At 39.2% G+C, this 18,569-nt stretch overlaps 1 protein-coding gene across 15 annotated transcripts in view; it reads left to right on the top strand.

Moving 5' to 3' along the window:
- LOC124168485 (AMP deaminase 2) overlaps nucleotides 1–18,569 on the top strand; it is a 221,771-nt gene that overhangs the window by 124,023 nt on the left and 79,179 nt on the right. Inside the window, exon 1 of one of the 15 annotated variants that reach the window (XM_046546790.1) lies at nucleotides 7,010–7,029. The exons of the other annotated variants lie outside the window; for them this stretch is intronic. Within the exon in view, the coding sequence (XP_046402746.1) occupies nucleotides 7,025–7,029 (5 nt within the window). The 5' untranslated portion in view covers nucleotides 7,010–7,024. Of the gene's footprint in view, nucleotides 1–7,009; nucleotides 7,030–18,569 lie in introns of those variants that run through there. 15 annotated transcript variants of the gene reach the window in all.

Raw genomic sequence — 18,569 nt, 5'->3', positions numbered from 1 at the left:
GACGTCACTAACTCATGTAAAGTGGGCGGAAACTTTCTCGTTGCTTAATCTTATCACGTTTTAATATATTCACTTTATTGTTTGTTTGTACTTCGAGGAAAAATCTTGCAACTCAAATTTCGACCTCTTTCTGACTAGATAGAACGCTGAAATTTTCAGGTTATCTGAGAACTGGATGAGAATGTAATGTCGTACAATTTTACCATGATCGGAAGAGTAGCTCGGGTAATATTCAGAAATAAAAATTAAATATGCTCCAAAAATGGCCACCAAAATCCAATGGAGAAGCGCTCCTGAAATCATCATTCTTCTTAGCGTGAGAACACGTAGGCGCTGCTCCGCTACTGATGTGGTAAACAAGATTACGCAATCCTACCTAGCGACGAATAGGCGAGGTTGTGCTTTCATCGTAATTCATTTACCAGATTATTTTATGGAATCAAGATATCTGGTTTGAGTGAAAAATCATATTAAGACAATCATGTATACTCTTTACTACATATTCTCATTAATTGTATACTTCTCATTAATCTCCCCATTATTTTCGATAGTTTAGTTTTTAGTATGCAAATCGAATGTAGTTGTTATCAAATCTGCAGAAAATTTTGGATCGTTGAAACTTCGTCTGATACGTTGAAATATTTCATCATAATCTAGTAATTCATATAGATCTCTTAATCATGCCTAATTAAGGCTTTACTAAGCTGTCCTACTACTTTAATACCTTTTAAATTTTCCTTCCTACATATTTCAAAGGAACCAATCGTGCATAAGTTTCTTATTCGACATAATTCTCCAAGCTTTCATATAATTCCTTTTTACGGCACATTTTTCCTAATTTTATTGCCTCAATCATGCATAGTAGACTGTTAGTTTAGATACTAATTATTTCATCAACGTATACTGCTCAGTTCTGACTCGTACTGCTGCGTAGGAAGTGGCTTTCACCTTCATTTTCAGCCAAGTCACGTTCCGATGTGAACTTGCGAGTCGTAGAGTGTTACATTCACTTCCTAGACACCTATTCCCGTTAATTAAATACGCTTGAATTTTGGTTACCGCATAACGAAAACCCTATTGATAGCGTCTTTTAGGATCCATTCCATGAACTTGAACTCGCTTGTTACTAAGTAGCTTAGCGAACTCATGCATTCTTTATCTAGAACTAAATTATCTTGAAATCTCCAGGAAAAGTTATTTTGTGAAATGTTACGAGGGGAAAAAAAACAAATTTTTGCGATAAGTGAAATTTCAGATTTGCCTTTTCCTGATTGCGATAACGACTACTTGCAAATGTTAAAAGTTTGTGCTTCATTTTTCACTCAATAAACTCAAGCTCATTAATCGTCAATTTCATTTAAACGCTGCCGTAATGTCACGTGATCTAATATTTCTTCGGGAATTTATAATGTATTTTGACTATAAATGATTCGGACCATGTCTTATCGTGGCAGAAGGAGATCACCTCAGAAACCGAATGGTATTAGTTGTTTTGTAGGCAAAAATATTTTTTAAATCGATTTCTTTTTCTTAACCTCAATTATATAATGATGGTTAACGTCTCGGAGTATGGAGTGTGGTTAGAATATAAGTAATATTATAAATACTATGTACCCTAACTTTTTACTCTCTATATTTGTTTTTATTTCCTGCATTATTGACGTCTAAGATGTGTTACAGAAACCACAATAGATAACTCTGTAGGAAAATGTCTTGTTATTCATCTTAAGGCCTTCAAAATTGTGTCATGGGGATTTTTTAAGGGATGGAAACACTTCGCCATTGTTGGTCTATAGTAACTTGAGGTGTCATGTATCAGTAGAAAACCGTATATTTTTAACCGATTTGAAGGACCGGTTAGTTTGAAAATTCCTTTTTAAAAGCCTTTATTCTCTACCTTTTGAATTATCAGTGAAGTGATTACGTCATTCGTAACCTTTGACCGTTAGCGAAATTTGACGCTGTTTTCTCACTTTTATGAATGGATTGTGTTGTAGGAAGCGTATTCATATCGAAGCTGTTATGTTTAATTGCTTTATATTTTTTGCAGTTATAGTGGTTTGCCATCATCTTCTCTGTAATCGGCTAGGAATAATCTTGGGTTTGTGAGGAGGACTTCGAAGAAGAATATTTCCTGGTAGTAACCGCCGGAGATGATCGTTTGCATTGGGAGCAAATACAGATTGTGAATACGATTTGAGGCGGCGATAGGGGAAAGTACTTTGACCCGTCACTTGAGCGGCGGTACATTTAAAGCGCTATACCAGAAAGCCCATGTTGCGGCAAAAGGTCGCAGAGGTTGGATACAGGCTTTCATTTGTTTGTTCCTAAAAATCGTAGGTAATATGGCATACTTAGCGTGTGCCGTACTCCCGAAAGTTTGGTTAATTAAATACAGCTGTCCATAAATCAAATTTCAATGGAATTTTAGGTCTATCGCAATATTGTGAATTCTTCATTAATTTCATGTGTGCGAAATCGATCGTAATCTAAAAAAGTTGACATAGCACACTCAATCGCCCAAATATTTGTAATTAATTTTTAAATATAAAGTTGTTTTTATCACTGGTAAATGTTACCTGTGCCCTGTAGTCATATTAATGTGATCAGCGAGGTATTGGTGGAAAAGCTATGAAGAACTCGACTAACTGTGGAACATGGGAGATTTTACCCATCCCATTTATTGTGGCGTCGTTATCCATTCGACATTATATCAGAAAATTAGTTCTGCGCAAATTCATATATCCGATTATTTCCTCGGCCATAAATGCTATGAGGTTTCTAAAATATTAAACAAGTTCCCTCGAAACGAGGGTGAAATCATTTGCATTGACTCGTTCATTCGTCGCTTGGTAGGATTGCATCATCTTGTTTACCACATCAGTAGCGGAGCTGCGGCTACCTGTTCTCACGCAAAGAAGGATAATGGTTTCTGGATCATTTTAGTTGATAGCCTTATGATAAATGAATTTCGACAGGAAAGCGCCGCTACAACTTCCCAGTATTTCAAAATTGCATTAATTGACTTAGGACGTTGCAGAGCAGGATTTATCGTTACCGTATCTTGAGAAATCCATGGCAACTCTAACATGAACATGTAGTGAATATTGTCAAGTTTATGTGGACTAATGTTGGCTATCAGTACTTTGGAAAGTTAATATCTATATCAGGTGATATGAAACTGTCTATTTTACCATCAAATTCGAAATTCGAATCAAATCATACATGCTTTCGGTTTGTATTAAGTGTATATGAATACCATTTTGATATCCTTCATATGCGTCATGTTATTTGGAAAATGTATGTGAGCAATCGCATTAGTCAGATTATGCTATACGCAGTATGTGTCGAAGATTGTTTTCAAATGGCTCTGGGAACCATTTTTTAATGAATAGTTTCACATTAGAGGTTTTCCTGATTTACTTGACGTACATAAAGTAAAAAATATTTGGCTATCAGTGTTTATTTTTTTAAATTAAATATATAAAACTTTAAATAAATATTGACACATCGAAAATTATTATAAAATAGAATGTTATTGACTGGCAGAACTTATACAAAATATATAGATATAGGACATGTATGCCATAAAAAGTATAGAATTACCATAGAAAGAAATAATAGGAAAGAGAGAACATTCAACTGAAACTTATGAGAAATTCCAAATATATAATTACTCGTTACCGCATTTTAAAGATAGAAAGTTAAGAATAATGGAAAAAGCCAACACATTATACCATTGAATTTAAAGTTTTTCGGTGAATTATTAAATATTTATTATTTGAAATGTGTGTTGATCCTCTCAAACATACTCTTTCGCTAGTCATTTATTCATTGTCATTACATCATTTATTTGATTACAATTTGGTTCCCCCAGGGTTTCCTATCACGCCCCTATCTAACATTCAATTTTCTCCTTTTTTATACGTGACTAAATACATGTCCAATCCCAAATCGCACCGCAGAAGCCTTAAAACTGATTCCTTCATACGTGTCTTTGCTCAGTAAATCGATAATTTTTTTCTCGAATTCTCTTAAATTTGATTTTTCCTATGCATGTACTTCAATTTTGCGAGCTTATTGAAAAGCTCGTATGATTTCATTTCAAGGAATTATCCGAGCTTGGTTTATTTTTTAAGACAAGATAGCCGACGAGTTTTCAATGGAATCGCGTGTTTTTTATGTGTGAATATTTCCCATTAAGTTTATCTGATTGTGAGTATAGGTCATGACACTCTGTAATTTAGTTACTTTCCTTTGCATTTATTAGCAACGTTTTGTTCCCACGGTGTTAAATATTTCATACTCTGCTGATTACATTACGTAACATTATCCTTCTCTATCAATCATTAATTAAAACATTTCTGAAGAGCTTTTTTACGCGGAAGGTTTATTATCAGTGCAATTAATGTACACGTGTTCGCCAATTTAAGTTGCAGGCTTTTTTTTATCTTCCCAATGAATCGTAAGCTTTATAAATTTTTTACGAACATTGCCTTTGTTGTGCAAGTAAAATCGTCAAGAATATTCTCGCTCATTAATCGTTAACAGGTATTATTCCAGACTTTATATTATTTGGGTGCTGTGTGGTGCACAGTTTTTTTGATACTGGAGTGTTTTGATATTATTCTCGACGGAAATCATATCATCAGTAATTTAGAAAACCATAGAAAGAGGTAAATTAAACTTGATAAACGGCATAATCACATGCAGCATGCTGCCGAGCAAGATAACCAACTATCTCAAAAAATACATAGTGTTTTTAGAGTGTTGCTGTCATTAAATTTGATATTTCCTTAGAACATATGGACCGATCCCATCGATCAATGAGAATAATTATTGTAATATCGGTATCGACGTTTTCTCGAGTTATGTAAACTTTTCGTTGGAGATAATGATGTTCTATCAATTACTTGATCACCTTGACTCATTTGGAGATTGAAGGCTTCGAGAATTCTCAACATCGCGGTGTATTTGTGGCAGGATTAATCATGCCTGTTGGATAGTTTCATTTATAGCTGTCACGGGTAGACTGTTTTGAATATAAAATTCAGTTGAGAAATACATCGAATATTTCGAAATATCATAGTAAACGAAAGGAAGAGTGTGAGATTGTGGTGGCCTTGTGATTTTGTAAACACTGAGGAGGTCGTTATCCCGGACAAAGATACTATCATGAGAATTATAGTTTTATTTTTGGGACTTAATTGGAGCGTAGTAACCCATTCGGTTCCTAGCTCGGTAAACACATCCTGAGCTTCGCTTAGGGTAGTTTAACTTGTGACATAGCTGACCGGGAATCGGGAGATCCGGGTTTGAAACCAGGCTAAACTCAATTTTTTGTGCAGGTCAATTTCATCCTTGGTTTGAATTTCCACCAGTGAGAGTGACTGCGAGCAAAGTACATACGCTCAAGATAGAAGGCTGGGATTTCTCTACCAGATGAGGAATTAATGATGTTTCTTTCAAATTCTTTCAAATTATTTTCTTTCATATTTCGTTTACGTCTGAAAATTATGCTTATAGTTGAATAATCTCACTTATTCATCCGAAAAAAAACTATGACGTGTCTCTTTGGCAATCAGAAGTAATACCACAAGGATGAAAGTTACCGTGAAAAATCTTTAGTTTACCAGGAATCGAACTCGGAACTCCCGCATACATATTATATGCAATTCTTTAAAAAATGCCCGTCGCAGAATAGTAGTAGAGTTTTTCCCTCCGAAAGTAGCTTAACAAGCACGACATCCATTTCTTGTGTCACTAAGTAGCTTTAAGATACGATAATTGCAGGGTGGTTGATGAAGTTTAGAATAAGGAATTTTCATTGGAAAAGAAAAAAATGAACAGGGTCGGCAATTTTGGTTTATAATATTGCATTCAGCTATAAAATTTTCTATTTTAATACAGCGTAGCATTTCATTAATTTAGCGAAGCATTTTCTTGTATCCATAGCCACTCAGATAATTTATATTTAAAATGTATGCAATTAAAAAGATAGCATCATTTTTTATTGAGCATAATGTTTTCATGTGCAAATTACTATTATATCCAATGCCATGACAATGAAAATTACTATTCAAAGTCCTAACTAGTTTTTCAATTCACTTAAGGACCTTTTAGATTTTTTTCTGTTCTAACAGATCCAACGGATTTTTTTGTAAGTGAAATTCGCATAGCTTTAAGTTCTAGGATATTTGTTACGAATTCTAGCCTCTTTGGATCGTTTTACCTGCTATAAAATCTGAGTGGAAATGAAACATGCCCTGAAGGGATGTTGTGCTCTATACTGTTCGGAATTATTCCGAACGATTCAAAATTTCACTCAAGACAACCTGCTACGAGGGCTCATATCGTCGTCGGAAGGAAAAAAATTTCCAATCCCAATAAATTCCTTAGCAATTTCAACTAATCGGGATCAACCGTTCGGAATTAGGAAGCGATCGGAATAATTCCGAACACTGTCGGCGCACACCCCTCCCTCTAGTGATCTCTTCTGGTCTTTGGGAACAGTCCACCTCACGTGATATGGGGGAATGGCAGCTAGGGTGAATGAAAAATGCCGAAAAATCTCCTGCACCCCATTCCTGGGATGACGTAGCCCTTCCCCTCAAACTTTCTCCCCCCACCCCTCTTCCGCACCATTTCCCCTCCCGCGCCTCTGAAGGCCATCGACCGAGTTAAAGCGAACAGACCATAGTCTCTCTGCGGGCGCCGTTCAGACCCCCATGGCTCAGTTCCATTGACCACCTCCGCCGAGGTTGAAACTCGGCCGTTCTGCTGCGTCCGTGCTTTTCCCGCGCTCCGGAAGTCCTTCCGAGAACCTGACTTGGCGTGACGTCAGCGGCCCTCCGACGGCGCGTTTTGTGAATCACGGGTTGAGAAGCTGGTGGCTTTTGTTGCGTAGGTCGCGGCATTGGCACGGGCGCTGTCGGAGTTGTCGGACGCTTAAGAGGGACACTGTTAAGGAGGAAGGGGTTTTGACGATACCACGACGGAACCGGAAAATAGCGTCGATCCACCAATGCTGTATGTTCAGTTCTTTTTCTTTGTTTTGCTCATTTCATTCTGCAGAATAATACGTACACAGGGTGGAGAAACATTGTGTGACGAAAGTTTAATCCTGGATGGCTGTTACCAGTAGGAACCAAAATTGCCAATGATGTTTTGGTCGGAAACGCGCCACGCGGCCAATTGCACTTCGATTAACCGCGGGTTTGCCCTGTTGCCGAATGCTCTGGACAGCTCATGACTTCGAATGTTTTACCTGCCGGAGATCGCGATGTATCCAAGGCAGCGGGGCAAACTCGCGGCCAATCGGAGCGCTTGGCTCAGTTTCTTTAGTTTAAAAATGGTGCGTTTTCGACCTGAACATCATTGATAATTTTAGCTCCTTTTGGCATCAGCTATCCAAGGTTAAATTTTGTGACTAGATTTTTCTCCACCCTGTAAATAGGATGTTTATCAGGATATAAAATCACTATAGAACCTATAGGAAAACCAGCTTATAATATATGGTCGCTATTAGAATCGTTAGGGGAGCGTGATACCCTTATCAGTAAAGCTGCTGACCAAAGAGTCATGGGTTGATATCCTGGGTGAATACTTTGGATACCCCCTATCTTAATCCTTTAAGTGCGAGGCCCAGGAAAACCATTGTCCACCTCCCCATTTAACCCTAAATGTGTGACATTCTCAATCGTGCGACTTAGTTTCGGTCGAGCTCTAACCTAACCCATCCAAACCAACCTTCAAGTTTAATCATTGAATTGGTGGAAATGTCAGAAGGCTATTAAAATCTCTGACATATATCGTAGGAAATGATTTATAACTCAAACCGGTTTTTTTGATTGGCCTATGCATTTATCAAAGGTTACTTTTGATGGGCGAGCGTATCTAAATGCGGGAAGGAGAATAATAATAATAATAAAATAATAAAATAAATTCCGAGAACTGGTTAAGAGTGATTGATTCGATGGGTTAAGTGGCTCATACCATAGTCATTGTTGATGTTTCACAATTATTTTACTGTAGTGTTTGCGTTTTTGTATATACCACAGAATTTTGTATTTATGGTTAACCTAAAGTGTTTTTTTTCGAAGTTCCGTTTATATTACTCTGTTTTCATCGTTCGCTAGAACTTTAAAATGAATTGAACATTGAAATTTTTGTGAAAGCTAATACCAGCCGCATCGTCGCCGATGCGGACGTAGCTACGTGTAGCAGCTACTTCGCTTTGTGTTGGATAAGCGGTGTTGTATAGCCTCCAGGATGATAGTTTTCTGGAATCCGTGGCGTCAGTAGTTTTGATCTGACAACACATTTGCCGACGCTGCAGCTGGCGTCCTCAACGTAGGCGATAGATTCCCTGAATTTCTTCAAAGTGTTAGAATGTAATTGGCAGAGCCGGCCTTAGGGCGGGGCGACCGGGGCGACTGCCCCGGGCCCCGCGCTTTGGGGGGCCCCGCGTTCGTGAAAAAATTAAAATATACGATAGTTTGAGAACGCATTTTCAACTATTACTGTATTGTTAAGTCCGTGCTAGACAGAAAATAATATTATGAAAAAGGAATAATAATGCAGTAATTTAAAGTAAAAAGCGCGCTTTTTATGTTAATTTTACGTTATAATTTTATGAATAAATATAATTATAAATTTAATTTGCATTATACTATTTTGAACTCAACTGCGTGATGGTATCATAACGGCGTAATTACGAAGTCTGAATTTGGGAGGGGAACACATACTTAGCCATAGAGTGGTAGGGATTCAAAATGCTCGAGTTTGTAGATGGGGTATAGAGTTTAATATTTTAAGTGAAGGGCCCCGCACTGAAGGTTCGCCCCTAGCCCCGCACCTGCTAGCGCCGTCACTGGTAATTGGCGTAAAGTATTTCCTGCAAGATCTTCTGGAGCCTCTCTAATAACTCGTCTTATATTTTTAGTAACTCGTCCATCTGATATGAATGTTGCAAATGTGTGAATTGTTGCTTTCTCAATTGTTTCCTAGAAAATTTTATTCAATATTGGGCGTAAAAGCTGTGCTCTGTTAAAGCAGTTTGCGCTAAATATTATGACTCTGTAACTATTCTCCAAAGAAATACGTTGCAATGGAGTATCGCTTGTGCGTTAGCATATGAATGTATCCCGGTAATGTGGCTTGAAAGTAAATTTGTTGACTTTCATTTTATTTTCAAATAAGAATTCTATTTTCAAATTTTAGGCTTGCAGTAAGGGGTATTAGAATTATATCTCAATGTTGGTTGCTTTACCATTTTGATCGTTTTCCTTATATTATTCAACAGGTGTATTATTTAGCTCACTTCATCATTAGCAAATAACTTTTTATTTTCATTATTTTTATTCCCTTCTAATGAGAGGATTGTTGGCACATTATTTATATTTTCATCATTTTACCTTATAGCTCATATTTATTCCTGAGATATTACTCTTGTGTATGAAGGTATAGCTAGGTTTGTATAGTTGGCGTAGGAAAGAATCAGATTGCAATTCCTAGTAAATGCCATCTGTAGAAATTTTATGAAAGCTTTCATTCTCAGAATGGATTTCATTTACACCGATAGTGGTATGCCATACTTTTACATTTAATATTATAAAACTATTGGGTAGTAGAAGGTTAATTTGTACTTGAATTGAGTTTTTTCTTCAAGCGTCTATAGAAAACGAAAAGTTGCCGAGATATTTTTGGGTTCTTCAGAGTATTAACTCGGTGCTTCAACTGAAAAGTAAGTTTTGATAGGTAAGGGTTTCTAAATTTTACCTCAGTTGAAACTTGACGTACTTAGCTCTTATGGTTTAGTTACTCTACGTATGTATCGTTTGGATAGAGATTGAAATTTCGCGAAATTAACCATTGCAATTTGCTATGATCTGACTTACGACTTTGGGTTTCTTCCCTACTTTTAGCTGTTTCTTCAATTGATCATGCCTAACAACAATTTATATCCATTTATTATGTGAGTTAGATTTTTAATCTAAGGTCTCGCTTTTTGTATTGTATCATTTCCCTGAGAGAGTAACAGCCCCATTGATTTTCCTTTTACCCCTTGTCATTCCTTAATTAAAAATGATAAGCTTATGCTATATAAATCTCTCGCTATCGGCGGACATGCTGAGCTATGATGCTGAGACGGAAGTATTCCCAGATCAGAGCCGGGGTCTCATGCGGAGCGTGGGAGTTGGAGCCGTGTGAATTGGCCAAGTCAGGACATAGGGCATTCTTATCACACCACACCCCTTCGATCTCGAGCGTGGATGAAAGGGAAAGGAGGCAGTGGACTGGTCATTTTATGGTGACCATTCGGAGCGCCTGAGGCTCCTTGCCAAGGGGATTGCATAGGAGTCCCGATTCCATCCCAAAGAAGGATGATTTCTGTTGCCGCTTCGGTCGCATTTTAATCGGTTTTCAAAAATGTCCGCGGCATGGTGATGAGTGCAATGCGAGACACTTTTTTTCCAAAATTTTGCAAAATAATGTTTTTAATTGCGAGGAATAGCATTTAAAAGTCATACATCTGATAGATCGCATCATCATGTAAATGAATTTCGGTTAAAACCCTTAATTATACATAATTTCCCCGTGAAACTCAGTTCATTTTGTCCGTCAACGACGAGAGTGGTGACTTTTGTCTACTCATTTTAATACACGGTGAGTGACAACACATTTAGAGGCCGACTTGAGGATCTTCTTTTGTAATATTCGTGCTAATTGCACTCACGCCGGTAAAATATCGGCCGTCCACATTCCAATGGTGAACAATTGGAAGGCATTGAAGCTTGAGCATATACCGACCACGCACCGGTACCGATAAAAAGTCGGTTTGCAGCCTGCCATTGCCGCTGTGGGTAACGACAACCAAGCAAGTGATCGTTTTACCCACGTATACTACAAAAAAGGGTCCTGAAATCGGCCTCTAAATGTGTTGTCACCAACCGCTCATTTAAATGGGTTTACTAAAGTCGCCACTCGCGTCGCTGATGGACATTGTGATCCGAATTTCACGGGAAATAAGGTATAACTTAGGGGTGTCAACCAAAATAGTTACGCATGTTGATGTGATCTATCAAATTCATAAGTATTAAATGCCATTCCTCGCAATGACGAATATTACACTGCGAAATATTGGAAAAAAATGAATGGCAGTGCTCTTATCGTGAACGTTTTTGAAAGGCGATTAAAATGCGACCTAAGTGGCAACAGAAATCAACCTTCTGAGGAATATAATTGGGCCTTATCCATGCAGTCCCGTTGGTTTGACTGGTTGAAATCCGACGTATGTCCAAGCAGCGCTGCACCGAGAACCAAAATCGGTGTGTGTGCAAGGAGCCTAAGGTTATGTCTTCGAGACCACGCTATCCTTTTGTATGCTTCCTGGCTGGGTCATCGCAGGGTGACCAGCGGCGACCGTTTTGAACTTGTGATTACACGGACCTTCTGCCGTGTCCTCTCCTTTTTATCTGCACTGGAGATCGTAGGGGTGAGGTGGGAAAAGAATGCCCTATGGCCTGACTTCGCTGATTCACACGGCTTTGGCTCCCTCGCTCCGAAGAAGGACTTCGGCTGTGATCTAAAGGTGCGTTTACACAGTGTAGAATGTTACATCAAACACGTTACATAAACCATTTTTTACGAAAAGGTTACAAATCCGGGTAACCTGTCACATATAACATTGTGTTATAAAACAAAAATTCGTGTTATACAACAAGTTTTTGGTTTCCCGATCCGTGTGGGAAACCAAAAACTCTGTAACATGGTATATAAAACAAACATGTTTTATGTAACATGTTACACAGTGTAAACGCACCTTAAGGATGCTACCGCCACAGCGTATCATCATCTATATCGAGGTGCTGAGATGGCCTAAGCTTATAATGTTTAATTTCTTATTAGTGTCTTTATTCTTAATTAGTGTCTTGGAGTTTAGGTTATTAAAAATCAAATGAAAAAATTGGCCAACGTTTCGGTGTATTTTTATACCTTCATCAGGGCATTTTTTGAATGAATATTATGTTTCAAATGACCAAGAAAAGATACGAAAAGGAGACTTTAGTTGTGTGTCTGGTCATCTCTATGAAATAACATTAAATCATTTATTTCAAATTTCCAAGGAAAATTTAGGCATTAGGAAGAAGTAAAAAAAATATAATCAAGTTAGATAGGGAATTTTACTGGTCCTTCATTTCCACCGGATACTTGCCTTCAAATGTTCACATCTTTTTAAATATTATGTAATTAAATCTCAATGTTATCCTCAAATCTATAAGTATCTTGCGTTTTCTTTTGCAACGGTTCCATTTTTTTCTGCTCTGAGACAATTTATTTTGTGCCTATATCCTGCCCAGAATACTCCTAAGAAACGTACAAATGGTATTCCTTGAAAAATCTTTCTACTTAATTTCATGCAGTTCTATTGAGTAACAACTGAGGTGTCTTTTCCTCATCCACATTTAAATAAATTACTGATTTCAGGGTTTTGGTAGATTCTCTGTTCACGTGTTAGTTAATCAGCTGGCTCTACACTGCCGTGAGGTACTTTCCTCAATGTTGTGATATATTTTTAAGTAATTCAATAAAGCAAATATTGAAGCATCCTGCTTTTGAATCTTTACTGTTATTTCTACATTCTTTGTATTTCTTCCCAGCCCGAAATTTTCCTTATGAATTTTACAAAAACGAAACAATTTAATGGAATTTCATATGCATGACTGGAGACTCAACGGAAGCATGTTTTTCTCACCTTTCCTGGATAAATATCCGTTTCTTCAGAGTTCATCTTGTGACCTTACTGAATGCATCCACATATTCTCTTTTCTCTGCGGTATTTTTTTGCCGGGCCTATATTACCACCAGGTACTTAACTAAGTACAGTGAAATCCTTGGAAGTATGCAGTGAAATATTTTGGTAGAAATATTCCATTTTTGTCGTTTATCTGTAGAATCTCTCTAATCACACTTAATAATTCATTCCGTGGGTTTTCCCGTCAACAGTTAAATTCCTAATGTAACCGATGCTTTGAGGAGTGATGGATAAATGGAACTAAGCTTAATTAAGTGAATCCTGATAATTAATCTAGTCATTTATCAGTCACCAAGCTCCTGCTTTTGTATCGGCCCCATTTTTGTCGATTTTCTGTAGAATCTCAATAATCCTACCCAATAAATTCAACCCGTGGGAATTTCCCATCCACAGTTAAATGCCTAATTTAACCGATTCTTTGAGCAGTAAGGTATGGGATCTAAGCTTATTAACGTGGTGCCTTCTTATTTATCTAGTAAATTATCAGTCATCAAACTCCTGCTTCAGGATCAGTTCCATTTTTTCAAGCAAGTGAGGGGTGAAGTCTATTGGTTTTCTCCCCATCGCCTTACCTATATTTCCCGCCGACCTCCTCACAATTAGTGTGGGGGGGGGGCAGTCCTAAGTCTTCCCGGCGTGCAACGTGATGGGCGCGCAGTGGCTGTGCATGTCTGGCCGAGGTGTGCTTTGGTGACGTCAAGCGAAGTCCGACGTTGTCCAGGGACATTATAACCTCCAGCCCCTCAACCCACCTTCATGTTACGCTACCCCTCGCAGCAACTTTGTGAACTCCGACATGTGCTTGGCTTTGACTGCACTCATTCTCGGAGCGAAAATAGCTCACATGCACAAGTGGAATTTTATAAAGACTTTTGCATGGCTCATGAGTGCTCATAGATTGGAGCTAAATATTTTCGCACTACGCCATAGGATATGGAGGTATCCTGCTAACTATGTTAAAGTGGGCGATAACCCAAGTATTCAGTTCCAATTGTCGCTTATAGGTTAATTTTCAAAATCCTTTGTTTGGAACTAGCCAGAGAGCAAATAATTTTTACGTATGCTACTTTAGAAAGGTTTTGCCATTACGGACGACTTCCATGGGGGATAAAACATAAGATTTAGAAACGCATCTACTCAATCATTTATTATTATAAAATTTTTTATAGTGAATTATTTGTCCAGCAATTTGAGCCCGAACGTACTGCCATTTTATGTACCTAATTTAATTTGGGTAAGCGGGGTAGCCTAGTGTTTAGAACGCTTAGCTGCTGATCGGGGGATCCGGGTTCAAATCTTGGGTGAAGCCTTCGGTCATCCCCCGACGAAATCCTCGAAGTGAGAGGTGGCCCAGGGAAAGGAACGGGCCCTCCTACCCTGAATGAGTGATGTACACACACACACCTTTGTCTTAGCCAGGGGTGAGCTCTACCCTCACTTATCCAAGCCAAATTCGGGTTGAATCACTGAGTGAGTGAATCTAATTTAATTTAAATCAACATTCACTTTCTAACAACTCAAAAACATAATACGGTCTTGTGCGTAAATATTGTTTTTATCTAGATTCTTATGGTATAAAGAAAATATCATCATTTTTTGTCTTAGTATCATGTATATTCTAACTGTAATCAACATTCTCCAATGGTTGTGCTACTACTGCCGGCGTCAAAATGATATGCCGCTGTGGTTTGCAAATTTTTGACGGATTTCCAAGATGGCCGCCGGTATCCACCCACGCACTCCTAGGTCTAGTATAATAGTGGTGTTTTCAGTGGTAATTCTCTCTGTTGTGGTGCTCTCAGTGTGTGTATCGTCTTGTGTACCCAGCCCATTCCCGTATATTTCCGAAACGATTGGTTTTTCCAACAACTGTGTCAGATATGGTGATTTTCATTTCAACGCTTTCTACGCATGTGGCTTCAGCGTCCGCCATCTCCAACTACGCCGGCAGCCGCTGGGCCGCCCGCCGAGACGACGCTCCCGTCGGGCTGCCTTGAGTAAGTCATTCTCTGTGTGGAACTTACTCGCCCTGCTTGTTCTCTTAGCCGGGGACGTCAGCCTCAACCCTGGCCCTGATATTCAATTATATTACCAGAACGTTCGGAGTCTTCAGAACAAACTCTCAATACTTTCCTCCCACTATTCCGACCTCTGCTTTTTTGACGTGATAGCCCTGTGTGAAACCTGGCTCAGCGATAGAGTGGGCGATAGTGAATTGGAATTAGCACACAGTCACCAGTTATTTCGACGTGATCGGAGCTCTCGTGGTGGGGGTGTACTTTTGGCGATTAACTCCACCATCCCGGCCACTCGACGTTTCGATCTCGAAACTGAGTGCGAAATAGTGTGGGTAGAAATTCGGCTTGAGGATGGTTGTGGAATCCGGAAGAAAAAACTCTTCATTGGCTGCTTCTATCGTCCCCCTTCAAGTGATGTATCAGTGTTAGAGGCATGCCTTGAGTCGGTCCTCCGCGTTCACACCCATGGTGACCTAATCCTACTTGGGGATTTCAACCTCCCGATCACATGGAGTTCCCAGACTAGTGGCATCAGTGCCGACAACAATGGCACGTTTCTTATAGATCATTTTATAGACGGCATGGGCCTTTTCCAGTGCAACCCTTTCCCCACCAGAAATTTGGCAACCTTGGATCTCATCCTTTCCTCATTCAGTGTAAACTCTCCCACCACATGCAGGAATATTTTCAACTCCGACCACTCCTCGCTCGAGTTCTCATTGCCCATGTCCCTCCCCCACCGCACTTCTGCCCAAACTTCGCCACCAGCGCGGTCAGTGAAATCTTGGAAGAAGGCCGACTGGGAAGCCATCAACTACACCCTCTCCCTCCTGCCCTGGGGTCTCCTGGAGAGCGGGTCCCCGGATGACGCTATGGAAGTATTTTATGACTTTGTGCACGCTGTCACCAATGACTTCGTTCCCTCCCGAAGAATATCGAAGAAAAAACCCATGTGGCTCACAGCTGAAACCTCCCGAGTTCTTCAAAACAAAAGAGCTGCTTGGAAGCTTTGGAAGTCTTTTCCCAATCCCCACACATATGCCTCATTTTCTTCCCTTCGTAGAGTGTCGCGGAACCTCTTACGCCGCGATTATAGTAATAGCATCAAATCAATTACAGATGACATGGCTTCTAACCCTAAACGCTTCTGGTCATTATTTAACTCGAAACGGAAATCAGCCCGAATACCATCCATCGTTAAATCAGACCAAGGGTCTTTCTCGGGGGTTGAGCGACCTTCGGCTTTTAACGAATACTTTTCCTCAAACTTCACCCCTCCCACTCCACAGTTCGAACTTCCAACACTTAATCCGGTTTGCTCTCACTCACTTACCGTGGTCTCTGTTACGCCTGAGGAGACTCTACGCCTCCTTAAATCTTTGCCTCCCAACAAAGCCACTGGAGCCGACGGCCTCGGATCACTCTTTCTGCACCGAACAGCTGATACTCTCCACATCCCCCTCTGTAAATTGTTCAACCGATTCTTTTCAGCGGGATCATTTCCTTCAACTTGGAAAACAGCACTTGTAACTCCCATTTTAAAATCCGGCAAAAAAGATGATGTAAGTAACTATCGTCCTGTGTCTATCCTCCCTATTCTTTCTATTTTATTCGAACGTGTTATTCATGACCGACTTCTATCATTTACTATCGCTTACATCTCACCCCAGCAGCATGGCTTCCTTCCTGCTAGCTCCACTGTTACGAACCTATCTATCCTACATCAGCATATCACCGCTGCTTTCGAAGCCTCTTCTCAACTAGACGTTTGCTACATTGACTTTGCTAAAGCTTTCGACTCCGTCAACCACACCCTTCTTATCCACAAACTGTCTCATCGCTACAATATCCACGGCTCTTTCCTATCTATACTATCGAATTTCCTAACCGACCGCACTCAGCGAGTTGTTCTTGACGGAGCGTCTTCTCCGAGCATCCCCATCCTTTCAGGTGTCCCCCAAGGCAGCGTTCTCGGACCTCTTCTCTTTTCCCTTTTCGTTGACGATATTACGAGCTGTGCACTTACTAACGCATGCGGAATTCTCCTCTTTGCAGACGACTGCAAAATATTCAAAAGAGTTGAGAATACTTCTGACTCTCAGTCTTTGCAGTCTTCCCTTCATTCCCTCGAGGCTTGGTGCCTTCAGTGGCAACTCAAAATTAATACAAGCAAATCAAAATACATACCTTTTTCTTTAAAACGCACCCCCACTCCTCATAAATATACTATTTTTAATGAAATTGTTCCGATTGCTTCCTCCATCAATGACCTGGGTGTTACTTTCGACCCCAAACTAACTTTTCTTCCGCACCTTAACAAAATGAAATCCAAGGCCATGTCAGTTGTAGGAGTTCTTTATCGACTCACTTCTGTTACCGATCCAATCGCCATGAGAGCTATTTTCACCGGTTGCGTTCTCCCAATCCTCGAGTACTGCTCCGTCATTTACTCCACTGCCAGCCCCTCCAACCTTAAAATTCTTGAACGCCCAGTTAATTTCTTTATTTCAGTAGTCCGACACCGTGTTCCTCACCTCCGTAATTCTTCTCGCTCTGAAGTAATGTCTGCCCTATCATTGGTCCCACTATCCTCCCGTAGGAATTTCCATGATATTTCCTTCATTTACAATGCCTTAAATGGCAAGTTCCGATCCTCAGATATGATGCCTTTCTTTTCACTCCACATTCCCTCTCGCTCCTTCCGTAATAACCACCTACTACACCAACCTAAATTCCGTCTTTCTCTCTCTCAGAGATCACTTTTTTACAGACTCCCTACCTCTTTCAATGCCATTTCGAGTACTCACCCTTCCCTGGATCTTTCAATGCCCATCAGGTCATTCAAGAGGCAGCTTCGAAAAGCCATCTACTGAATCCATTTTTTTTCTTTTTTATATCCTTTGTATATTTTTTTTATAGTTTACATTTGTTAAAGCTGCAGATTTTATGTTTTGTATTCAATGTAAAGGCCATTTTGGCTGTGTTTGAATAATTTAATAAATAAATAAAAAAAAAAAAAAAAAAAAAATTTAGATCTGGGCTTGTGCGCATGATAAAATAATGAATACCAAGTACGTCATTTTGAAGAAAATTTTATTCTTAATTCCGATGTATTTTTTTATGAAAAAATCAAAAATGTAGACACACCAGTGAAATAAGTGACTCCGCGCACCCTAAAATTAGCCGTTTTGTCAACTTCATTACCTTTGTAACTCAACCTAGTGAAAACTACCACGTCTACAGCATTCATCTTTCACAATAAGTCGCAAACATTTATGTAGATCAAGAAAATGGCTTTTGTGTATTTTTTATTTTTTCATAAAACAAAAAATGAATCACAATTAAGAATAAAATTTTATTTAAAATGACGTATGATTCATTATTAATATTCAGTATTATCATGCGCAGAAGCCCAGATATAAATTTGCAAAGTACAGCGGCACATCATTTTGACGCCGACAGTAGTAAATGGTTTGACTCTGTATCCGTAGCTATATGATTAGTGGCAGTACATGTACAACTATGGACTCTACAGGAAGAAGACAATCTTAACAGCGATTCCATCGGGTACGCGAATCGGAAAATAACGACGTTTTACATTCGTGTCAATTACTAAAAATGTCATGAAGCTTAATATCGCCAAACTTCATTGACTATTGTGAAAGCCTTTAGCTACAACATTCCCGAAGAAAATTTTGATGCCATGATATTTTTTGTCGCTACAAAGCCGTGAA

This window comes from Ischnura elegans, chromosome 11, assembly GCF_921293095.1.
Source record: "Ischnura elegans chromosome 11, ioIscEleg1.1, whole genome shotgun sequence".
Lineage (NCBI taxonomy): Eukaryota > Metazoa > Arthropoda > Insecta > Odonata > Coenagrionidae > Ischnura > Ischnura elegans.
This window is presented reverse-complemented; position numbering and strand designations above follow the sequence as displayed.